The sequence below is a fragment of the Lissotriton helveticus genome, chromosome 1_1 (genome assembly GCF_964261635.1).
Source record: "Lissotriton helveticus chromosome 1_1, aLisHel1.1, whole genome shotgun sequence".
In the NCBI taxonomy this organism is placed as follows: Eukaryota; Metazoa; Chordata; class Amphibia; order Caudata; family Salamandridae; genus Lissotriton; species Lissotriton helveticus.
In genome coordinates this window covers 1,949,289,099-1,949,315,082 of record NC_136057.1, presented here as the reverse complement: position 1 = coordinate 1,949,315,082, position 25,984 = coordinate 1,949,289,099, and the positions used below count along the sequence as shown (strand labels likewise).

General features: G+C 45.0%; 1 protein-coding gene and 1 non-coding gene across 3 annotated transcripts in view; both read left to right on the top strand.

The window, feature by feature from the left end:
• LOC144755218 (complement factor H-like) overlaps window positions 1-25,984 on the top strand; it is a 1,175,739-nt gene that overhangs the window by 281,904 nt on the left and 867,851 nt on the right. For both annotated transcript variants that reach the window (XM_078643916.1, XM_078643925.1), the window contains exon 10: window positions 14,744-14,923. In XM_078643916.1, the coding sequence (XP_078500042.1) occupies window positions 14,744-14,923 (180 nt within the window). The remainder of the gene's footprint in view (window positions 1-14,743; window positions 14,924-25,984) is intronic.
• On the top strand, window positions 7,494-7,565 carry TRNAA-CGC (transfer RNA alanine (anticodon CGC)). The gene has a single exon. It is a non-coding gene; the product is annotated as a tRNA-Ala (tRNA).

Sequence of the window (25,984 nt, the reverse complement as noted above, 5' to 3'; positions counted from 1 at the left end):
TGCGGAGTGGTGCCACCTTGTCCAAAGAGTTCGAAATGGATCGACATAAGGCAGTATAGCTCTCCTCAACCGAATCACTCAGACTAAAATTGTCCTGTAGTAGGCTTGGCAAGGGCGAGGATTTTAACAGGCGGGACCAGGGCCTGCTCAACTTGGCCTGTCTGGCCCCAGCCTCCGCCGAAATACAATCCTCCACATAGAGGGAGAAGGCAACCAATGAGTGATCCGTCCAGCACTGGCAGAGGATGTCATTCACCGTCACTAGTTGAGCGTCTGCAAATACAAGATCCAAGGCGTGACCCTTCCGATGTGTGGCAGAACGAACAAGCTGTTGCAGCTGAATGTCATTGCAGGCTTGGCACAAAGTGGAGAAGGCACTGTCCAATGGACCGCCCGGCCACAGATTAAAGTCTCCTAAAACCACCAACTTAGAGTGGGTGTTCGAGAGATCAAAAATCAGGTCAATGAAATCGGGGAGGGAGGGTGCATTGCCCGGCGGACGGTAGCACAAGACCCCCGAGCAGCGTGTCTTTTCATGGCCTTTAAAAGCAAACCCCATCAGCTCGAAGCCCGGTACCTCTCTAATCTTGAGCTGGGAGAGAGCTAGCGTGTCTCTAAAAATAAAGCCAATCCCACCACCCCGGTTCTTCACACGAGGGGTATGGTTGATTTTATAACCTGGAGGGCAGGCCAAGCCCAGCTCGACCTCACAGTCCTCCCGGGTCCAAATTTCCGTTAGGAATAAAACATCAAGCCCCGTGGACTCGATGAGGAGAGCAATCTCAGTGTGGTGCTTACAAAGGGAACGAACATTAAGCAATCCACATGAGATAGGGCTAGGCTTGGGAGTAGTAACCTGCCGACTAACGGGCGCCTGTCTCGGTCTACAATCTAATAATTCAGACCGAGAGTAGACTATGCGTAGAGGACGCGAGGGGCCAGAGGTAGCGCCCGCTGCGCGCGGACGCTGCGCGCCTGTATGTCCATCCTTTTATGGTATTACGCCTAGCAGAAGTCCGCCTCCTGAGCCCCTTCCCTACGCAAGATGGCGCCCGAAGTGCCTCTCGCCTCAGAACCCACCCAAGGTGGCGGTCGGACCCGCTAATGCTGCCTATGTCCCGCCGAATGCGGGTGAAATACAATTATAGTGCCAGTGAGCCTAGCTGTTCCCCGGCCTAAGGAGCGACGATGTCCAAGGTAAGTTGACAAATTAGAAGCTGGGTAAATTAAATGCGAGCGCAATGCCAGTAGCGCTGAGTTAAAATCTTACACCACACAAGTTTAAAAAGCGCAGCAGCAGTATGCGCGATAGCGAGGAAATCTACACTGACCTCAGCAGGGTGACTTATGTAAGCTCACCAAATGCGGAAGTCTGCCTCCTGAGCCCCTTCCCTATGCAAGATGGCGCCCGAAGTGCCTCTCGCCTCAGAACCCACCCAAGATGGCGGTCGGACCCGCTAATGCTGCCTATGTCCCGCCGAATGCGGGTGAAATACAATTATAGTGCCAGTGAGCCTAGCTGTTCCCCGGCCTAAGGAGCGATGATGTCCAAGGTAAGTTGACAAATTAGAAGCTGGGTAAATTAAATGCGAGAGCAATGCCAGTAGCGCCGAGTTAAAATCTTACACCACACAAGTTTAAAAAGCGCAGCAGCAGTATGCGCGATAGCGAGGAAATAAGCAATGGACATTGAAACGGGTCCCTTCCTGGTCCTGTAGTCATATCCTGAACTTTTCAGGCAAAATCACCTACTAATTTCTGAATAATGAGTTTAAAACCGTTAAGGTAACCACGTTGTTACATGCTGCTTACATTTCACATGCTTTGCTCATCCTTGCATTCAGTGTTTGCTTTTTACAGGGTGTTGTTACGTTTTTTTCAGGCAGCATTTTAATCTTGTCCAATGCATAATTTGAATTGAATCTCAGCACAATTGGGTTGTAGCTGAAGGCAGTGCCAGTTTCTCCCAGTGGGGCAGTATGGGGATCAGAGGGGGAGAGGATGTGGCACTCTGGCCAGAGCTGTAGATTTACAAAATGAGAGGCACACCTCTTTTTATTCAGAGTGTTTAGAGAAATGTTTTATAGAGTTTTTAATTTGTTTTTTTTAAATTTTTTTAAACCATGCGTGCAGCAAAAGTGGCACGTTTGTCCAAACACCGTGCCTCAACTAAGCAACCTATATAGAGTGGTGGAACCACTCAACTTTTGCGCACTGTTGCTCCTGGTCAATGGGTCAGACCAGATTCTTCCTTCATTATTTACACACAATTTCTACATTCATAAACTATATACAAAAATTTGACATGTAAATCTCAATACAACAAAGTCAGTATTAACTTTTTAATTTGCAATAGTCATCAAAAATAATTTGTATCAATCAACTGAGATATTCACAATCAGTGACAATTCACAAATGAACTACATAATCTTGCTTGATAGTAGACAATTGTAGTGGCCCTTGTAATAGCCCTTGGCCAGAGCTGCCAAATTGGGAACTGGAGCACCATTTTCAGCCTTCATGACCAGTCCATCCTGACAGAGCTCATTCCGATGCTACACCTTAGAAGGCCCAATAGACCTTAGAAGCCCTGGTGTCTGAGCACCAGCAGGTGGACCCTAACGGTGGCAAGTGTGGGTTAACCTTGAAGGCCTGTCCACCACAATCCATGCAGTTCACCTCCAGTCTTGTGAGCAGGCATACGAAGAAGCACACACTAGAGCGACAGTGACTCTGTCACTGAGGTCACAAGACCCTTGAGGCCAGTCCACCTCGTCCATTGGTACCTCCATTGGACTTTTTCAGCTCTAGTAGTACAACTTACCAGGGGTTGGTAATGTTGGATTTGCATGCACATTAAACTTAGGGAATGATTATAATGGTGGTGGGACGGCCACATCACCGCGTCGTTGACAGTCCCACTGCTATTGATGACTGCATTACTGCCCGCCATATTACAATATCGGGCGGTTGCTGGCAGTCGGAGAGACCAATCGCCACGCACACATCTCCCTTCCATAGGGAAGGGAGAAGGCTGGGATCCTTGTGTCTTGCAGAAAGGAGAGACAAGTGTGTATCTGCTCTTCAGGAAGGATATACAATGCAGAAAGGGCCAGAATAGCCACTCTGGCATTACCTTCGTGGGCTGCAAGCTAATTATGCTTAATTCAAGTAGGTGTCTGCAGGTGAGGCGTAGCTGTATTCTTTGTTAGAGAGCGGTACATTATTAGAACAATCAGACTAAAACCGAACAAGAGAAAGACATCAAGAGTTGTTGGCAGAAGGAGGAAGGGAAATATGGAAAACAGAAAAAGGAGAAAGCAAAGATGAGAAAGTACCTGGAAGAGTGAGATAATGTGGAGGGGGGGTATGTTGGTTGATTAAGGAGGCAGGAGATGAAATCAGATAGACAGCCTTGGTATTCAACAACCCAGCTCCGCCACAGATTCCCTCACTACCACCACCCTTTAATAGTGCTGCACAAGTCTCCATAACCACTCTCTCAGATGCATTTAATTAGTTATATAGCGCCACTCATACCAGTGCAGGGTGTCAACACTTTACATCATTCACACTACACAGAGGCAGTCAATTATAGGTGTGTAAATCTGTGTATAGGAAATGTTAAATAAAACTACAGGGTGTAGGAGCCACATGTCATCCATACTTTAGACAGTATTGTTTAAGAGTGCTAGGTCTGGATGTTGGAAAGTGGGTTAATAGTAGGGGCAAATGTATATCTGTCCCCGGCAATAAGGACACTACCTCAATATATAGCTCCGTACCAGTCTTCGAAAAGTATTCTCATGCTCAACCCTTGGTAACTTGGCTGTGAGCAGGTATGTAAAGCATTTAAAAACACCAATTCAGTAAGTAATTAAGACACAACACACAACAAAAATCCAACACCAATTTATAAAAATACAAAATATTTTTTTCTTTAAAATGAAAAAAATCCAATGTAGGGAACCGGGAATATGACTTTTAAAAAATTTAGCATGATGTAGCACATAGAAACGTATATCCCTTTTGGTACATCTGGTCACGCTGGACCTGCTAAAAGTCAAAGTTTCAGACCGACCATGATGAAGACCTGTGGGACTACTCCTTGCGGTAGGTCTCGGTCAAAGTTTTTACCTTCTGACTTAGAAACTTTTCTGGAGCTTTTCTTCACGGGGTCCGTCGAAGCTCTCAGCTAGCCCTGATTTGCTGAGGGTTCGCCGGCTTGCCTTGCAACGAAGTCCCGGTCAAACTTATGGAAGTCCAACCTCCAAAGCTTTCCAGCCGTACGAGCTAGGGATGCAGGCTGGCACACAGTTGATGGAGGGTGGCTTGGCTCTCATGGTTGGCCCCGGTCACCTTTTCTAAGTTTGGAATTAGAAATGTTTGCAGAGCTTTTTATTGCATGGTCCCTCAATGCTTTTCACTAGGCCGGATTCGGTGAGGGTTCACCAGCTTGGGTTTCCGCCTACGCCCGCCTGGAGCTTTTCAGCCAGAGGAACCTAAGCGGCAGGCCAACTCATGGTTGATGGTTGTCGGCTTGGCTGGCCAGAGTGAGTCGGTCCACTTATGGAGCTTTTTACCAAAGTTGCTCCAAACTTCTCCAAACCTCTTGAACTTCTTCCTGAAGTTTTCCAAAGGGTCTCAAAGTGTCCAAAACTTACTCCAAGGGTCCGGAATCTCCAAGATGGTCCTTGAAATGGACTTCAGTTACCACAATCCACTTGGACAAACCCCTTTCAAATTAACTGGTAGTTCTCCAGGCTGGGGGTTCTTGGTGGTCCAGGTGTGCTCTGTTAACCTTAAGCTTGCAAGGAGTCCACTCTTTAGTCTTTTTGAAGCAAGGTAGTCCATAGGACTGTAATTCCAGATTGTGCAACAGGCACAATCTTCAGAGTCCAGGGCTTGATTGGTGCAAATCAAACTCCTCAGCAGGGACCCTTCTTCTCCCAAGTTTGAAGCAGCATCATCTGAGAGGCTTTGTCCCTTTCAGATACTTATTCCAAGTTCTCTGGGTCAAGAAGGAGGACACTGCAGTGCAATGAGGTGCAGGGGAATGCTCCATGTTATGACCACATCCTCTAAAGTGTGGCATTATTTTCCCAAAGAGAGCACAATTTCTCCAAAATTCATCATGGCTGATTTTCCAGCAGAGGGAGCAGAACTAATATCTAAACCAGCCTACAGGATGGCTTCATCTACCTAGGTCCACTCCCCTTATACCTGGGAATTCTTCCTTAATCCCCCTCATCCGACTGTGGGGAGAGAGATGTAAATGAAAGTGATTTCCCCAGCTTGTCTCCTCTATCCCTTGAAGAGCATTATGTACTACCCCTCCCCCTGGCTCTGGCATCCCCATGACCAGCAACCTCTACTCCCAGACATGCCTCCTAACTCCAGGGGTCATTTATCACCTCTTAAAACAGCCAGTCCAATCCACTTACCTCTGACAAATTAAGGCAGGGAACTAGAGGGTTGAATTGTGGCTTGCAGACAAGAAAGTCTTATAACTTCTTGTCTGTACATTTTAGAATAAATTCAACAATACCACATTGTTGCATTTATCATTAACATTCTTCTGAGTCTTTTAATCCTAGTTGTATGGCTTTCCTTTCTCCGGTTATTAATTAATAACCTCTTGCAACATTAACCTATGGGCTGGGGATCTGCAATGGAAGAATTACCTGGCCAATTGATCCAATACCAGGGCCTATATGAGGATCCTCCTTATACCTACAGGACCCCCACCCCTAGAATACATAGGAAAGACTTCAGGGGTTCTGATTATATCAAAATATTGCAGATCCTCACTTCACAGTGCTCCTAGCACAAAAGCCGATTTTGGGCAGCACTATACTACAATGTAGGCAGTGAAATGTGCAATTTCACTAAACCCAGGGCATATAACACTTATTTTATAAGGGTCCTCCTTGTAGATACCTTACCTCTAACCCCTGGGACACCTAGGGGAACCCCTGGGGATACCTAATATGCCCCAACATTCTATTTTATCAAGTTGTAAGTGCCCCAAACCCAAAAGTCAAGATTGGGCACAATTTGCATTTTAAAAGCAGTCCTCCAACATGGGCCTGCTTTTAAACTGACCTCAGGCTACAGCAGTGCACCCATGCAAGTGCAGTTAGGGCTGCTGGCCTCTAAACCACTATGCCCTAATATATACTAGGGACTTAAAGGTAGTTTAAATCTGCATGCCCTATTATGTACTAGGGCCTTTGTAGGAGAGGTCATGTCAATCTCGGAGGTACCCTAACACATAGTGCACCCTAGTGTATGTACGTGTTTTTACTGTATTTCTAAGTGTCTCTTTCAACATAGCACTGGCCCTGGGCCTGGTTAGTCAGAGGCCAGGGTCAGCCAGAGTCAGGTACCACCAGTACCAGTCAGCAAAAAGTTGGGGATTGCCCAGGGCACAGATCGCTTTGCAACACTAGAGAAGCACAAACCCAGAATTTAAAACATAACACCATGGTTGGGGGTTCTCTTTAATAATCAGAATTGATTTCCATCCTAATGAACCCATTTTCCAACCTTAGGATAATGAAAGACTGGGTAAAAATCATAACGTTCTAATCTATACCTTGCAGTTTTCATGCAGCTCTTTGATGACGGTTAATAGCTCACTGTTCAATGTTAGGATTTTAACTTATAAACTGCAAATAGCAAAAGAATCTCTCAGACAAAAGCAGTAACTCACTGACCTATTTACATTATATGCATTTTTGATCTGCGTGGTACATGTTCTTTGCAGCAGGCATATTAACACGTGGTTACGTTACCATGTGACAAAACCTCCAGTAGTTTGACCTCTGATCTCTCTCAATAAAGATCATTAATCACCGAAGTTATCTTCACATTTTTATTGTTGCCTGAAAATTGCTGGAGACCAGGAATGCAGCAGCAGGTACTTTTCAAACCATAATGCACTTACAAACATGGCGCCCTCACCCGAAGTCAGCGACCTTTTTTGCTTGGTGCATGAAGATGCAAGATTCATATACATGTTTTTTTAACATTAGGTCTGATTACTATGTGAATGTAAATAACAATAAAGCATACATGCAAACTGTGACTACATGCCTGCTTTTCTCAATATTTCACTTAAAAACTATGCGACTGTATTTGTTTAACGGGCGGTGATTTGTATAGGGTCAATGGAAAATCCACAAGGTTGTCCCTGTCCCCCCCAGAATTTTAGTGTCTCCTACGCCCCTGGCTGCAGGGGGGGGACATCTGCCGCCAGCCTGAGTTTTCATGGTGGTTATTTGATTTCCTTGGGGAAGCGGTGATGTTGTCGCTGTGCAGACTTGAGGGGAGCGAGTTTTATCCTTTCTTTTCTCTTCATGTACACCCCCCGCCCGATTGTAAAATGTCCTCTTATTCCCACTGTCCTTACCACTTCTCTACACGTCAAAAGGCGTGCTCCAGTGTCTTTCGTACTATAATTCGGTATCATAGTGCAATGTCAGATATAGGGGGATGTAGCTCAGTGGTAGAGCGCATGCTTCGCATGTATGAGGCCCCAGGTTCAATCCCCGGCATCTCCAGACTTTAATTTAGTTTGCCCTTTATTACATTTTGGACTTTTTAAAAATCCTCTGTATAAACGCAGCATGTTATTCACATCGTGACTAGGGCAATTTTTTGTTTCATGCAGTCGAAAGTGACATTTTACACTCAAAACACCAACAACTAAGCATTAAGAAAGTCAAAACCCCACACTTGCAGTGAGAAAATAGATATTCTGTTAGCCTTACAAATAATCTTTTTACTTCTGGAGACCATCAATTAACCATTATTGGTGCCGGGCCCCCACTTGCTACCCCAAATCATTATTGTAATCCAAGGACCCCCTCCACTGAGTCATGACTGCTAGCTAAGGGTCCCAACTTAAGCATTGTTGATGATTTGGACCACAAAGCAATAAACAATAAACGCGCGTTGATGTCATTTACCACACTGCAAAGTAATAAAGCTTAGTATGCAGGGCATTTTTTCAGATTAATGGATAATCAAAGTTTATCCATTTCATTTATTTAAAAAACAATACTTTTAATTTATCTCATAAGGTCCCAAAGGCGAGACCTATTGGCTATGCCAATGATGGTTATACCTTTGGTGCCCACCGCCAGCCCTTGTCTGGATGGGGTCTCCCTCCCTGCTTCAAGGCAAGTATTGAGACCACACCAATTTTGGATTAGGGGGTGTAACGCCCCAGCTGTATTTATTTATTACAAAATTAAAAAACATTATTTATTAACATTATGTACAATTACGCAGAAAGGCCAGATACATTGTTAGACCGATGATGTCACATGGCTAACCTTAACTCTAATACACAAGACACTCCTACTGTAAATCTAACAATGCATATATGCTCTTTCTGCGTGTCCCCTCTAGAGCCTACGGCAAGGTCAATGACTGGAGTTACATGCAGCTACATGATATAAGCTGCCCTGTCGCACGTGCAGAGAGATGGTTAGCAGTAGATCTGGTACCGGCATTGGCCACAAAATGGGGGTGCAAGCTGCAGGGTCCCTGGCACTATGATTTAGCAAACTGAATACTTATGACCCGTGAAGGTGGGGCACCATGAGGTGCTCCTATTCTAACAAAAGAGTAACCCCAAGTTGTACAGTAGTGCTCCTTGGAAAACATATGATGAAAACAGTGAAGGTAGCGATAACAAGCCTGGGCTGTCCTTAATGATAATCAGCCTCTCAAATTCGTGCCTAGCACAATACCTGTTGCATCTCATGAGGGACAATGTTACCCGATGAACCTTGGAATCAGACCATTCAAAGAGAGCGCTCTGTTTTTCATTCTCATGCCTATGCAAATTGACGTGTGCGATAAATCAAGATACATGTGACGGAGGCTGACGGGTGAACGGATTCTATTGCTTATCTGTTTGACCTCCAGGCTTGCGGTGCAGGACACAGCCACTTTGATAACACACAGATACACTCACACAATAACCACCATTTGTTAACACCTAAGTGGTAAACCTTTGCACGGTAACAACCGCTTGTTAACTCCTAAGTGGTGACACCCGGACACAGTCAAGTAGTAACACCTATGTGGTGACAGTCACATTCACGCGGTAACACAGTCACATTCACGCGGTAACACCTATGTGGTAACACCCTGGTCACAGACACGCGTTAACACCCCCACAGTAAAACACCAATGTGGTCAACTTCAAAAGTGGTAAACACCCACACGGTAACACCCACTAGTTAACACCTACGTGGTAACACACGAACACAGTCACGCAGTAACACCTAACCTGGTAACACCCAGTCATGCAGCAACACCTACGTGTTACCACACAATCACATTCACACGGTCACACGTACGTGGTGACACCCTGGTCACAGACACGTGTTAACACCCCCGCGGTAAAACACCAATGTGGTAAACTTCAAAAGCAGTAAACACCCATGCGGTACTCATCACACCCGGGCCATAGAAGCTGACTTGAAAATACCACCTCTGTACTGGACGAGACCCTGTGATTCGACATATAATCCCCTGGGAAATATCTGAACAGGCTTAGTTTTAGTTATAAAATGCTCACTCATTTATTTAAACAGAAATAAGCACTTGAATCCCAACCCTGTTCCTGTCCTCCGTCAGTGAGTCAAGTAACCCAACCCCTCACTACACACTTCAGAGCGCATCAGTGCACCACAGTGAGCTGAAACCATCTAGGAACACACAGATACCAGGCCTCAGCATGGCCCCGCCCGAAAGTGGCGGCCGCTAACACGCAGTTGTGCATTAATGTGTAGTAATGAGTGTGGCATGTCCTGTCTTTTGGTAGACAATAACACAAAGAGGCAGAAAGAAAAGAGAGTAACTCCTATGCCATATTTCATGGGACATTAGTTGACCATGGTGGGCCGCATTTAATTCCCTGCCCACATCGGTACTAAATCAAAACACGGTTAAGCTTCTCGAGGGGCTTTAATGACGCTCTCTCCGCCCCAAAGGAGACACCAGTAGTGTAAAAAACATCACGTTTATGCCCAAGGGAACGAAGCATGTTGTGAAAGTAATATTTCGAACAAAGCACCTATCACTGCACTGAACGCATCTGTGCGAAAGAACAGCATGGCAGCCTTCCACAAATACACGACTCTACACTCGCGGCTCAAATCCCTCAAAACGCTTGATTACTTCCCTGCTCACATCGGGACTAACTCAAAAACCACGAGTAAGCAACTCGAGGGGTTTTTAAATGACGCTCTCTCCGTGCGAAAGGAGACAGAGAGAAAAGAGAGTAACTCCTATGCGATATGCCACGGAAAATTAGTTAACTACAACTGCCCGCCTTTACTTCCCTGCCCACATCGGTACTAAATCAAAACCCTGGTAAGCTCCTCGAGGGGCTTTAATGAAGCTCTCTCCGCGCGAAAGGAGACACTAGCATTGTAACAATTCATCACGATTTTGCCTAAGGAAACGAAAGCATGCAATGAAATTAATATTTCCCAAACCAGCACGTATCACTGCACGCAACTGTGAGAAAGAACAACATGGCAGCCTTCCATTCCTTCCACATATATAAACCAGCTTAGTGCATTGAACTAAGTTTAACGCCCAAATACTGGTTGACCTGTATTGAGCTTCCATGCCACTGGATCGGAAGGCACCCCCCACAAACAGCTGTGCTATAGAGCAAGATCGCTGCCCCCACCCGGGCACGCCCAGCAACTTAACTTCAAATTGAAAAATTGCTCCTGCTGCTCTCCCGGGCTCTGCATCTTCGAATACGGCTCCCCAACCACGCTGATGCTTCTACTCCTGCCAAAGGCCTGAAATACGGACTCGCCCGCAGCTTCGGACAATTTCATGACGGCCTTTCTACTGCAACCTGGGTCCACCTGCTGCCTGTCCTCCAGTTCCATGCCACCACAGACCTGCAGGGAAGCAAAAAGAAAAGAAATTACGGGCTGCTGGTGGCCCGGGTGCTGTGCCCGTGGGGAGCGTAAGAACAATAGACTGTTCTGCTCCCCGCACCCCCTTTTAAAAGGGGGGGCACGGGCCAGTCAAAACTGGTAGGACCCCGCTGCTGGGTGTCTGTGTGAACCGGGCTTCCGATTCACGTCCCACAGTACCCCGCTTAATGGACGCTTATAGGGGAGGTGGGAGTGCTCCCACCTCCTCCTTTTCCCCGGGGACAGGCTCGACTGCCATAAGGGTGGCGCGCGCTATTTTAGCGCGCGTCCTTGTCCATAACAATGGCTGCTTATCCCGGCAGTTTTTACTTTATTAGTCATGCGGCTAACCTGTTACTGTGAGTGAGATATCTGTTTGCTGCATGCTTAGAGTAAATGCAGAGCACAGTAATAACCCAACTGGATGCCGCCAGGAAGAGACATTACATTAAATCAACAAGTATCAGGTGTGGGGTGAGGGTGTAGGAAAGCCTTGAAGTCCTCTCATGGGGAGTAGGGGCACGTGTAGGATTCCAGCGACCAACACGGATGAGGTGAGAGGAGGTCATGCATGTGGTGGAGGAGGCGAAGTGCTGGAAGTCTTGCCCTTTAACCTTTTAGCAGCCACAGGCTGGGGAGTGTTTAGAAGGACAGTCCATGCTTTTAAGGCACAGTCTTTGCGTGGAGGCAGGGGCTTTGCTTGTGCATGGATGCATAATGAACTCTGCTGCCTGTCATCGGGCTCCGAGCACCGCCTCTATCGAAGGTGCCCTGGGTGGGCTTGGAGCTGATGACTGATTTCAACATCGAGGGGAACCCCCAGTTTTGAGTTCCAGTGTGTGCTTCCGGACTGGAAGGCTGATGGGAACCTGTGTGGGCTCCGGCTCCTTGCCTCAGTGCTGACTGGAGCCCAGGGGCAGAGGCAGGGGTCTGCACAGGGCGCTTGATGTCTCACCCTTGTGGGGGCTCTGGCTCTTTGCCTCAGTGCAGACTTGAGCCCAGGGGCAGGGGGGGGGGTCTGCACAGGGCGTTTGACGTCTGAACATGTGGGGGCGGTGCTCGGCCTCAGTGCAGACTGGAGCCCAGGGACAGAGGCTGGGATCTGCATAGGGCGCTTGATGTCTGACCCCTTTGGGGGCTCAGGCTCTTTGCCTCAGTGCTGACTGGAGCCCAGCATGCCTCTGTGTACAACACACCCCCCTTCCCTGCCCCCCTCGTCGCGGCCTGGCAGCATGCATGTATTCACCGGTGTCTCCTGAACTGCTGTTCTCATCTGCTTCCGGCAGTACAGCGCTCTTATTGGGCCTCTGGGAGCTGATGTTACAAGTCAGCAGATTGTTGAATGAACTCTCCAAATGTGCTTCATTGCCGGGAAGGCGATCCCGGTGCCTCTCTTATTGCTTTGGTGAGCGAAAGATTAACAAATGGGAGAGGAGGGGGAAGTGCTGAGAACAGGCGCCCTCGGAATGCCTGTGCGCCGTGGCTAGTCTGCTTCACAGCCCTCGTGAAGACTTTTCTTATCTGCTTGTTAAATAAACAAGCAGATATGAAAAGTCTTCACAACAGCCCTGAAGAGGTCGTGATTATTGTTTTTTCCGTGCTTTTGGTTTGCTGGCTGGCACATGGGCTGAGTGAAAACAGATGCGCTTGTCACGATGGGCTGCATCACAAAACTGCAAGGGCGTCAACAAAAGTGACAGCCAGCCAACAAAAAGCACAGAAAAAACATTAATCATGACCTAAGCCAATTGCAAACAGTTGAGACACAAGGGCATGGATTGAAGCTCCCCTTCTAGTTCTAGTACTAGTTACTATAGCCCTCACAGGGCGAGTGGCGCATGCGCTCTCCAACGCCAGGCGAGCCCTAAAAACGTCTCCAGGTTAGTCACCTTTGTTATACGTTTGTATGATGAACTGATAGATTAAGTAAATGTTTAGAATAAGATAGCAATTTTGCAGTCAGTGTCCATTTTGTCTTTGGTGAAACAACACCTTTAAAAGTTTAAGTGATGCATTCTACATGATTCAAAATGATGGAATCCCATCGAGTCGTCCAACCAGAGGTTGCGAATAAAAAGTTGCCCTCCTTGCAAGCTCCTTACATATTAATTCTGCTAGAACTTCTCTTTTTTACATGTTTGTGGTGTAGGCCAGGCTCTAGAGGGTTATATGGTCTCCCCCTCTCTTTTTTTATGTATAACGCATTGGAATCATCCCTGAGTTAGAATAATAAATTAGCAACTGTGGAACTGCATCTGCTGATCTACCAGCGGGTGATGAAAATTGATAGAGGGTTAAAAAAATAATAGCCTGAGTAGATCTTTAAGCTTGTCCATAGGATCATGCTTGTCATGTTGCCAATTGGATGTAAGTCTTTCAAACATTTAAGCACGATTTTCTGTATATTATTTAAAGAGGATAAAAGAAAGAGTCAAGGCGATCAGTACAAAAAAGAATCCTCGAAATAGTGAAGATTCACTATCTGCACACCCAGTAAGCTAACTTTGCAAAATATATTCTTCTTATCATATCTCCTTGATCCCTAAGCCCTATCTGAGTCCACTAGTATTCAATATAAATTGCGTAAACTTAAACTACTGTTCATTCTGTTAGTAGAGTGAAATACACTGTCTTGTTTTTACCCCCACATTTGCCTTATCTAATCATCTTCCCAAGTTTCTGTAGCTATCATGCAGCTGACTTGCCGCCGGCACTCCACTCAGCTCCCTCCACGATGTTTGGGAGAGTTAGTTACATGACTTGCAGGTAAAGGCAAGTGTAGTGTCTATAAAATGTTCACCAGCATGTTCTGAAAAATACTACATGGGCACTGACTGCATCTGAATTTTGGGGGCCAAAAACTGCCCAAATTTGATAGACAAATTTCCATTAGCATTGAAGGATGTCGGTGAGTTTTGCATCAATATGTTTCTACATCTCAGTAGTTCCATCTATTGCAGAACCACAGTTGCGCAGTTAGACAACGCAAACATGTGGTTGATTTTAATTCACTGCCTTGGTGGAGTGTAAAGGTAATTAAACACGCAAATGTTGTGACATTTGAATGAAGGATATTGGAAGGGGATGTTTGATTTGTGATTTGGGGTCTTTTTCAATTATCACTCTCAGCGCTACGAGGCCTCCGGGTTGTCTGCGCTTAATAAAACCCACTTAATAATAATAATAATAATAATAATGCACAATTGCACTTTCTTAGGGTCAAAGACAGTGGCATGAACGAAACCGAGATAATTGGAGTGTTTATTTACCTGTGTTATGTGGAATTAGTAGATGGCTGTTAATAGCCTTATTGCCACCTTCTATTGGACATTAACAACTGTAAAAGGCCCTTCCCCTCGTGCTCCTGCATATATGTGTGGGCTCGTCAATCAACAGAAGCTAAAACCCTCTGCAGTTATATTAGCCATTCAGTGTCCTCAGCAGAGAACCGTACTACGTAATTCACCATTCCAAATGCTATATTATATTTTTTATCATCATATGGAATGTTAAACCTCTATTTACCCAAATACCAATAATACATAACAACTCTATACTTAAGAAGATTTATTTTACCTTTGTGGTGTAAGGGATGGGAAAATATGATTATTTTTTTTGATTAACTATGTTTATTTAGTCGTTAAGTGTTAGAGTTAATGAAGATAAATAATTCAGTTATTTTATAAATGTCTGTACATGAATGACATAGTGTAAAGATAGCAGCGTATTTTTATAATTCTCATGATAAAATGATAACCATTTCAAAATGCTTACTACTACAGGAATGTGCAAATTAACGTTGACTGTCGCTATTAAGAGCTACAAGCCCAAAAAGCCATTTTTCGATGTCGAAGATACAGTTCAATATGAATGTAATGATGGATATCACAGCTACCAAAACAACATTGTGGACACATCGGAATGTACAACAGAAGGATGGCAATTTATGCCACAGTGCAAAGGTATGTTGCATTGCTTACATCACCGAACTTCAGAAGCAGGAAATGGGCTGAAATTGATCACTTATTTCCATAGGCCAAGGGAGTCCACCTCTGGCCCATTAAGGTCAAAGGTATGTTGTTAATCCATGTGGAATACATTTAGAATCCATGCTTCCTATTCACAAAGGCAGTTCTCATGCAAAATCTATTTACGCACTCTTTCATGGCTCTATGAATTGTCCTCAAAATATCTGAAATGGGAATAAATTGTGAATAACCTTGATCTAATTATTCAAATTAGTAGAAATAGCGAGGACTGCCACCTTTGCACTCTTACTGAGCAGGAGTTGCACGTTTTGGGGATGATACATAAGACCTGTACATAAGAGTACCTCTACAGTGCTACTTCCCATACTCCTAAATGATTTTGTGAGATTAATCTTACTGTAACCATTGATGGTCAACATGCTAATCTTCTCTATTGACTACCTAATGCTTATGATTGTTATATTGTAGCAGCCAATAAAGCAGCTTCTGTAAGCCTAGAGTAATTAATTCAACGAGTAATTTATTATGTTAGATTGATCAAACCCATTGCATATACATAACACATACAAATAACTTAATTTAAACAAGATTAAAATTTGTTAAAAGTCCTTGTGCAATCCATTTTAGAAGTAGGTGCGGTTTAAAAGAACCCACAGGAGAGTGTCTTCGGTTCCAGGTTTTCCTTTCTTCGTACAGTGGTGTCATTTGATTTCAAGGGGGACCTTCAATGGTGCCAGAATTATTATTCTATTTTATTTATTTGTGCAAATTACCACGGTGCAAGATAGGCCCTCTTTCCTTATGTTTTGTTGTCCTGCTCGGCTGCCTTGGCTCTGCCGTGTATTTCTGTGTGCATTCTCTTCTCTACTATGTTGAGGAATTTTGTGAAGCGACAGATCTATTGCGTGGAATTAGATTTGAAGCAGGCCAGCACATTCTGTCTGCAGATGTGAATACCAGCTTGGTTGTAAATGGGTTGAAGAAGTGAACGTTGTTCTTTTGTTAGACTTGTGCTAATGCAGATTATGTGGACAAGAACTTCCGGTCATGAATGCATAGTCATCAGGTGTTGTCTCCAGGCTTCCTCTTCCAGGGTGGAAGGTGAGGTAGGATTAGCATTATACTCAGCTGATATTTAAAGTATTTTTTTTTCAGTGCGATGTTGAATCCTGCAGTCAGGTACGATTGTGGTTTGGCTGCAACATAGTCGTTAAGTACAAGCTAGCCATGTGCCCTTTTTGCAAGGGCGGTCTTATCTTCTGCCATTAACATCACTCTGATGGTGTTAGAGACCACTTTCTTAAAGCTAGTATGGGTCGGTGAGGATTCCAATGCAATTTCTAACCCTAATTGGTTTAGGGAGTCTCTGAGGTATATTCCGGCTGGTGAGGACACTTTTTGTGACAATTCAACCCAGAGATGACAATTTAATGTGTTTTGCTCTGCTCCTCTGATCTTATACCAGCATTTTATAAAAGCGCCCCCTCTAGCTGTTTCTGGAGCCCAAACTCTAGCCTTATTTCCTCAGGAGAGGCGTCATTTGGAATGTGAAAGATCGTTCTGTATGACCTGGTGATTATTTTTTTCACGGTGATTGCATCTCTTCCTCGCATTACCTCACTCCCGTATGTCATCGTCAGAATGAGTTTCGTTTGGATGACCCCAAGTAGGGGTGTCAGTGAAGGCCCGGCATGTGCTTTTTTAGAGTTTTCATGGCAAAAGTTATAGTGTTGACTTTCCATCTTAGTGCTTTTTTTTGAGGGTTGAAGGAACCTTTGTTGTCTTGCAGAACTCATAGGTATTTTTTATTTATAGTTCTATTCGTTGTTTATCCAGGAACCATAGAGGTGATGTCTTCTTGGAAAGATTTATTGCCTTTGTTTTTGTTTTCTTATATTGATCTTAAGTGCATTCTCCTGTGAATATTCCTGTGTTGCATTGAGTAGTGTTGGGGACCAATTGGTATTTGGCTTACTAACACTTGGTCGTCGGTATAAAGAAGGTTGGAGATAGTCGTCTTACTGAGCTTGGGGGCATGCGAATTGCACTTGTCCAGCTGAATAGCATGGGAGCAGGGACGCACCCTTGTTTTAGCCCTTTGGTGGTGGTGATGCGCCTTGATAGGTGTGACCCCATCCCCAGTTTGAATTTTACCCATGACTCTGTGGTCGGAATATGAGTTGCTTTAGAAGGGCTGGTGGTATGCCCCAATTTCCCAGGTTCCGTCACAGTCCTACTTGATCGATGTTGTCAAAGGCCAAGCTGTAGTCGATGAAGCACAGGATTAACGGTTGCCTGGCTTGTTTTGTAGTGTCAATCAGTCTGGTTTAATGGTATAATGGATGAGGGAGAGACCCAAGATTTCAGTTCTCCCAGGATTAATCCTGCATAATATTTGGCATCATTGTTAATCATTGCAACAAGTCAGTAGTTTTTCACATTGGCCTTGTCATTCTGCTTGTAAATTGGTGAAATTATTGATCCTTTCCATGATTCTGAAATTATTCAGCTCACCATGATCTGGTGTATTTTGGTTCCATTTGTAGCTGGTTGTCAAGAAATGTCTACCAGAGTTGTATAAATCAATTATTTGTGCTAATAAATGTAATGTACTTAAATGGCAAATGTAATAAATCTGTGTTTGAAGGTCCTAGGTCAGAGAGGTTGTATTTTGTCCCAGCTATATCACATGGGGTCTTTCACTGCTAGTGTTCTGAAGCACAAGTAATGGAGGCATCCTAAATGGGAACTGAATGTTGTATTTTGAACTTGACTCTCAGGGTAATGCGGCAAAGCATTCCAAGTCTTACTCTGCTGTCTAGCCATTACTTTTCTTTTGTAAAAAGTAAAATACTCCATTACATCCACTACTAAAGGCTAAACACTATTTAAAAAAATACATCTACCTAATAGTAGGTTGAAATGCCAATGGTGACACCCTTTAAAGGGTCTCAACCAATCAAGGACACACACTTATTAAAGGCCTCACAGTTCGGGTAATCCCTAAGTGTACTGAAGACCCATGCACTGATGATACCTTTAACAGTTTGCACACAATATCCTCTGTGAGCATACCCTTACAGAAGAGAGGCGTTGCTCAAAATTCAGGTCTTGCTTTTGTATCGCAAAACACACAAGATGATGGACAGAATGTTGCACAATGGCAAAACATTCACTCCCAGTCACAGATCTGCGTTTAATCCATCGTTATTTTGCTCACCAAGCCACCCCAGTTCAGACATGGCCATATGCAAATCAGTCTTGACCCTGTGCCTCATGGGAACAGTCTAGCCCGAACTGCCAAGCCATGTGTTTCCTGGACCGGAATCAAGCATCCTAGGACCGGTTTCTGGCTATCAGCCATCTTCAGCCAGGATAGCTTGACTCCAGTGGCCTGGTGAGCAAGGGACCCACGTCTGGGCATACCCTTCCCATGTAGGGTGAACAGCAAAACACACAAGATGATGGACGGAATGTTGCACAATGGCAAAACATTCACCCCCCAGTCACAGATCTGGGTTTAATCCATCGTTATTTTGCTCACCAAGCCACCCAGTTCAGACATGGCCATATGCAAATCAGTCTTGACCCTGTGCCTGATGGGAACAGTCTAGCCCGAACTGCCAAGCCATGTCTTTCCTGGACCGGAATCAAGCATCCTAGGACCGGTTTCTGGCTATCAGCCGTCTTCAGCCAGGATAGCTTGACTCCAGTGGGCTAGTGAGCAAGGGACCCACGTCTGGGCATACCCTTCCCACATAGGGTGAACAGCAAAACACACAAGATGATGGACGGAATTTTGCACAATGGCAAAACATTCACCCCCAGTCACAGACTTGCTTTTGTATCACCACAATCGTTAAATGCAAATTATAGAGACAAACAAAATACACATCAAACTTTCAAGGTACTATTTATTTATTTATTCACCAAATGGTATCCTGGCACTGGCCATAATGGTTAAAGGTGGTACATGAGAAAAAGGGGGAAGAACCATAAGAAAAGACAGATCAGAGCTCCAAGGACAGGGACGACTCAGTACCAGTTACTTTGGAAAAAGCCAGGTCTTGAGTGCCTTTCTAAACTTTAACAAGTCAGTTGTAGTTCTTAGGAAAAGAGAAAGTGAATTCTAGAGCTTAGTGGCCCAGACGATAAACGTCCTGCCTCTTAGCCTGCATTTGCTAAATTTGGACTCACAAAACAGATTAGCAGTTGTGGACAAAGATATCTGTTAGGGATATATCTTCTCAATCTCTTTTGCGAGGAGACAGGGCCCGTCTCATCAAAGGCTTTATAGGCCAGGCAAAGAGATTTAAACTGAATTATTTGCTTAAGTGGCAGCCAGTGTAGCTCCTTTAAGGCAAAGGATGCAGAGGCTCTACGAGGTCTGTTTAAAGCAAGTTTAGCGGCTGCATTTTGCACCCTTGCCAGACGATGCAGGAGGTAATCAGGTGCATCCAAATGAAAAGCATTGCAGTAGTCTAAACAACTAAAAACAATGCTTCGGACATCCAAATGTCTAGAACAAGATAGAAGCAACAAGAGGATCTTCCAAAGGGTTTTCAAGAGCGCAAAGCAAGTTGCAGCCATTTTATTTACATAACTTTCTACACAGTTTGTCGTCAAAGGTGACTCCCAGATTCCGAAATTTGTTAACAGGAGCAACAGGCCCCTTAAGTGTTCTGGGTCAGAAATTGGGGGATAAAACCTCTGGGATTGTACAGGCAACGCAGAAGGGTATCTCTGTCCTATCCCCATTAACTTTCAATGAGAGTAGCCTGAGCCGCTGAATAATGTCAGTCATGCACTCATTACAGGCCAAGGAAACAATAAGCTGAGTGTCATCAACGTAGTTAATCAAAGCCACTTTATGAGACTTAATAAGTCTAATCATTGGGCCATGTAGATGTCAAATACAACTGGGCTGATGGCAGAGCCCTGTGGTACTCCCTGATTAGTGGCCCTGATCTGGGAACAATAAGGAGGTAGAGCCACTACTTGACTTCCATTCTGAAGGAATGAGCACAACCATTGCAAAGCAGTTCCACACACCCCAAATGACTCCAGCCAAGCTAGAAGGGTGGCATGCCACACAGTGTCGAATGTGGCCGAGATGTCCATTAAGATCAGTGCCGCTGACTGCCCTTCATCAGCTCGCATCCTTAGCTCGTCCATTGGAGTAATCAAAGCTGATTCAGTACCATGGCCAGGCCTAAATCTGAATGTTTCTTTCTTCCAGTAGCTGGTATTTTCTATATATTGGACTAAGAACCTGCTAACATCACGTTCTACAATTTTCACCGGAAATGGAAAAAGAGAAATGGGTCTGTAGTTATTCATGACTGCTGGATCAAGAGATGGCTTTTTCATGGATAGACAGATTGTTAGTCCCTGAGGCGTGAGCCGGGGATTCTGCTTATTTTAAACTGCATTTTTAAAAAAAGATCGTTTTGTGTATTATTTTTGTATACACTCACCCCCTGAGCACTTATTACATTCTGTGTATGCTCGCGCTCACTGCGCTGAAGGAGGGGATACTGCAGCCGATTTAACGCTGCTAATAACGAATTAGCGCCGCCATCTTGGGTGAGTGAGAGGGCGAGCAGATTGCTTGCTCGGCCCTCCCACCCTGCCTGCTATAAAAACACGCAGTTCACGGGCGCTTTCAGCACGGATAGACAGATTGTTAGTCCCTGAGGCGTGAGCCGGGGATTCTGCTTATTTTAAACTGCATTTTTTTAAAAAGATCATTTTGTGTATTATTTTTGTATACACTCACCCCCTGAGCACTTATTACATTCTGTGTATGCTCGCGCTCACTGCGTTGAAGGAGGGGATACTGCAGCCGATTTAACGCTGCTAATAACGAATTAGCGCCGCCATCTTGGGTGAGTGAGAGGGCGAGCAGATTGCTTGCTTGGCCCTCCCACCCTGCCTGCTATAAAATGATACTCCCTCCCCGGAGGCGCAGCGGACTGGCGCAGCACGCGCGCCGGCGGTGCGCCGAAGGCGAGCCCGTCTGCACCCGACCGGGACCAGGGGCCACCCCCCCTGGCCGTTTTGTGGGAGATAGGCGGTCATATAGCTCGAGCCTTCTGCATCAGCTTCGGCCATCTATGTCATCCAGCTGTGGCCACTCCTTGCATCCATTGGAGATCCCCCGCTGCTGCACGCACTGTAAAACGGAGCTAATAACTACTACCACCATCAGTTCTGAGGTAAAGGAGTACTCTATGTTTCTGCTTAATTGCAGGTCTTTAGTTAAACACTGTCTGGAGATCTCCTTGCTCCTAGATGAACACACACCGGATGTGATCTTTTTAACCGAGACTTGGCTAAATCAAGACTCTCAGCCGGATCTAGCACAGGCCATTATTCCTGGTTATCAGATAGCGCGAGTAGATCGGTCTCAGGGTAGAGGCGGTGGCCTTGCAATTATTTATAAAGAGAGCTATCTATGCCGCTGCCTAACGGAGGAGATTGAGGATTGCGAGAGCTTTCCTTTTGTGATTGAGTTTTCCCCTAATACAAGCTTTACGGGTATTCTTATTTATCGCCCTCCTGGAACCATTGGACAATTCAATACCTCTCTCTTGTCGGTGGTCTCTCAATTGATTACTTCCCCTTCAAACTTTACTTTACTTGGAGATTTTTATGTTCATTTTGATAAATTGTCAGACCCCACGGCACTAGAGTTGATGTCAAGTTTGGCCGCCATTCAATTAGAGCAACTAGTTCCCTCCTCAATGCATGGAAAAGGTCATCTCTTAGACCCGATCTTTAATAATAGCAATCAACTTAAAGTGGGCACTATTAGCTGCCTACCATGGTCGGATCACTTTTTGATAGCCTTCATTTGGACCACAACTAAACTTCCCTCATCTACTTTTACATCTCGGAAAGTTCGTAATTGGTCCAAACTCTCTGTAGATAATTGGACAAAGACTCTTAGCACCTCCAGACCTTTGTTCTCCCATGACCCAACGGTAAACAACAACAAATACAATGACTGGATCACCACCTCTTTAGATGTGGTTCTCCCCTCATTCCTATCTGGGTCTAAGAGGCAGAGTAAATCAGCACCGTGGTACACAGAGGAACTTACGGACAAAAAGCGCTCCTGTAAGAGATTGGAGAGGAAGTGGCGCATGACCTATAATCTTATTGACAAAACTACTTACAGGGACGCTATCAAGAACTATAAACTTGCAATAAAAACCTCACAGGCATCCTACTATAACGACAAAATAACAATGGCTAGATCTAAGCCGAAAGAAATATACCGGATAGTGAACTCTTTGATAAAACCCCTCCCGCTCACGGTAGACAATAGCAATTCCTTGACGAGATGCAATGAGCTGGTTGACTTTTAAAAAAAAAAAAAAAAAAAAAAATTACTGAATCATCTACTCAACATTCTAACTCAGCTTCGGACACAGTAATTCCCCCTCACAATAAGCTAGACTCCTTTCCATTGTTGAATTTGGAAACACTGGAGTCTCTAGCACAACAAATAAAATCTGGCTCACCTTGTGATCATGCTCCTCCGGGCTTGCTGGGGCTGGCCAGTGAAACCATTCTCCCCACTATCATGGAGCTGTTGAACTCCTCCATTTTGAGTGGGATGGTTCCTATGGCATGGAAGCATGCAATGGTACGGGTCTTACTAAAAAAACTCGCCCTTGACCCAGCCAACCCCAGTAATTATCGCCCAATCTCTCTGCTCCCATGGGTATCTAAGATCCTGGAGAAGCACATTAATACCATTCCTGATGAAATTCCTTGAGGGAAATCGTCTCCTCGATGCTTCCCAGTCGGGTTTTCGCCCAAAACATGGGACAGAGACTGCTCTATTGGCTGTGATTGAGGAGGCGAGACGGATCTTGGATCGGGGGGGTCAGTGGCAGTGATCCTCCTCGATCTGAGTGCCGCTTTTGATACGGTTCATCATAAAATTCTGTTGAACCGTCTCGCCGACCCAGGAGTGTCTGGAGAAGCCCTGGTCTGGTTCAAGTCTTTTCTATCTGACAGAACCTTCCAGGTCTTTGATGGCACATCCGTCTCAGCAAGCAGGCCTTTGGGGTGTGGAGTTCCTCAAGGCTCATCATTGAGCCCTACGCTCTTCAATGCATATATGAGGCCGCTGGCTGGGATTGTTCGTCCGCATCGTATTAACATCATTACCTATGCGGACGACACTCAGCTGGTGGTCTCTCTTGTGCAGAAGAGTGGCCTCCAATCACCGCCCAATCTAGCAGTATGTTTGGAGGAGGTGAGGAGCTGGATGATGAGCTCATGTCTGAAGCTCAACGACGATAAGACTGAGCTCATGCTTTTGGGCCCGGCGGCCCCCTCCACCTTGGAGCTGCTATGGCCCGTGAGCATGGGGACGGTACCTGCCCCGAGAGATAACATCAAAAGCCTGGGGGTATGACTAGATAAATCACTGAGCTTCAATACACAGGCCATCAAGGTGGCGGCCACCTGCTTTGGCCTCCTTAGGGTGATCAAAAAAATCCTTCCCCTTCTCCCATTTGAGGCCAAGCAGATAATCATACAGGGCCTCGTCCAATCCCGTCTGGATTTTAACAACGCCCTATATCTTGGAGCACCGGACTACACCCTAAAAAACTTCAGCTCTCTCAAAATTGTGCTGCTCGTGCGCTACTTGGAGTCCCACGAAGAACATCTATAAAAGCTGGGTTAAGAACATTGCACTGGCTGCCTGTCAAGGACAGAGTAAAGTTTAAATCTCTGTGCATCGCCCATCAGGCTTTTTGGAAAATGGGACCAGAAATCAACCATCCTTTGATTTCTCCTTATCTGCCCAACAAGGCGCTTCGTTCCTCGTCTGCATCTCTGGCTAAGACTCCTAGAATCTTTAAAGCCAGAGCAGGAGGACGTTCCTTCTCGTACAATGTATCAGGATTATGGAACACCCTTCCCCTGCACATGAGAAGCAATTCCAATCTAACCAGTTTTCGGAAGCAACTTAAAACTTTTTTGTTTCAGTAACCAGAATCTTTGTTTATTCGTCTGAGGGCAATTCTGTTTAGTCACAGCGCCTGGACGCCTGAGGGCAACTGCAGCGCTTTACAAATTTTATTTTCATTTCATTTCATTTCATTTCAAGATAAGTGTGACTATGGCATTTTTCCATGCAAGTGGCAATGTGCCCGAATGCAGAGATTAATTGCAGATTGGCCTTAACAGGGGACAAAGAATTTGTGCATATTCCTTCCAGATTTCAACTGGGAGGACATCCACGGGTGAGCCTGACGAAATAGTCATGGCTATATAATTAAAGCCTTTCACGGACAAAGGGTTAAAGCCATCTAATATGCCCATTGCTGATTGGACACCACGTTAGGTGGCAGTACATATGAACTGTTCCTCTGTTCTACTGTTCGTCTATCACCTTTCAATAACAGAAACAATATACGCAGTGTTTTGCTAGAAGCAGTGTATGCATCAATAAAGATTTTTATTACGAACATTATCTGATGATGGGGTGTTCCAAAACCTGGTAACAAAGATGCATGCACCACAGAGCCTTTAACTACAAAAGTAAAGTCAAGCACATTGTTTGCGCCTAATTTATAGAGAGACAGTGGATTTACCCTATTATCACTGCTGAAACATCTATCCAACTGGCAAAAATGCACAGAAAAAATCTCTAATGATTCTCTCTCTTACGCTAATGATTAGTTTTATTAAAGATTAGTTAGTTAGTGGTGCAGAACATTCTAAAAGTCAATTCACTGTGGAAATCCCCACCACCCATATCATCAGCTCTCATGCAGTAATTTAAATGGCTGCCTGCGGTGCCAGACAGGCCATTCTGCCATTTCCTCAGTTGGATGAAGGTAGAGTGGCTGCTTTCAGACACGAAGGTCTGCCACAAGGCAGCCATGCCTAAAGGTCCCTTTCTAGTTACAGACTCTTGCAGTATGGTCCAGTTTGATCATTCTTGCACAGGCTAATTAATGTTGGTTTCTACCCCGCCTTGCACATGTGCGGGAACGTGCTATCTCATTGTTTGAATGTAGTGTTTTATTCACACTGAGTTAAAAATCGATATATAAATAAAGAATTTATGTGGGTCATGATCCGAGAGAGGAGACAAACATTCAATAGAGACATTCAGTTGAGCTTCTGGTTTCACCGTTCTGTATCATTTCAGTCTTTACAGCAAGAACAAATGGATCCCTCTTTAACAGTTCACCAGTAGTCAAATTTATCAAGGAACCAATTCTGTGGGGTTATGACGATGTAACGTTGTGAATGTCAAAAGTCACTAATTTAAACAAGCATTGAAAATGCAATAGGTCCAGCCTTTGATTAAGTTAAAGCCATTTGCTTTGCTAATGGTATTGTTTACCAAAGCAAATGGTGTTAACTTAATGAAAGGTGAGACCTATTGCATTTTTCATGCCCACCTTTTGTCCTGAATTTTGACCCTTTGTCCTGAATTTTACACTCACCGTCCTGAATCTGCACCCATGCCAGTTGGTCACCCTACAGGAGGAATGGCTGCTTTAAGAATGGCTGATCCTCTTCTACAATGGCACAAATGAGCAAAAGAATGATGGCGTGAAATACTACGCTGAAGCTACCAGTGATTCAGTATAATTCGAGCATTCTCTCCCTCTCAGTGAGCCAGCCTGGGCCATGTGCCAGGAAGTGGGCAGCGTAGCTCGCTTTGCTATGAGAACTCAAGCTGTCTTCATTGGTGAGGTCCAAGAAAGCCAAAACACGCTCAGGGTCTTGTTCCCGCTATGAAGAGGTTCGGGCCAGGCTGCTCCTCTCGGAGGTAGGCCATGATGGTCAATTGGTATGCGGTCGGTCCTTTACTGCAGTGCCAGCCACAACAGGCGCACATGCTCAGATTCGTTTCCATTTTATATTACTGTTGTACAGTGCTTTGCTTCCCTCCCGAGCTAGCACTCTAGATCTCACCATGTATTCCAAGTTCTAGAGTTCTCTCTTGCCCTGTTGGCAGTTGGAGCTCTGGTCGGACAGGGAGCTGATCTA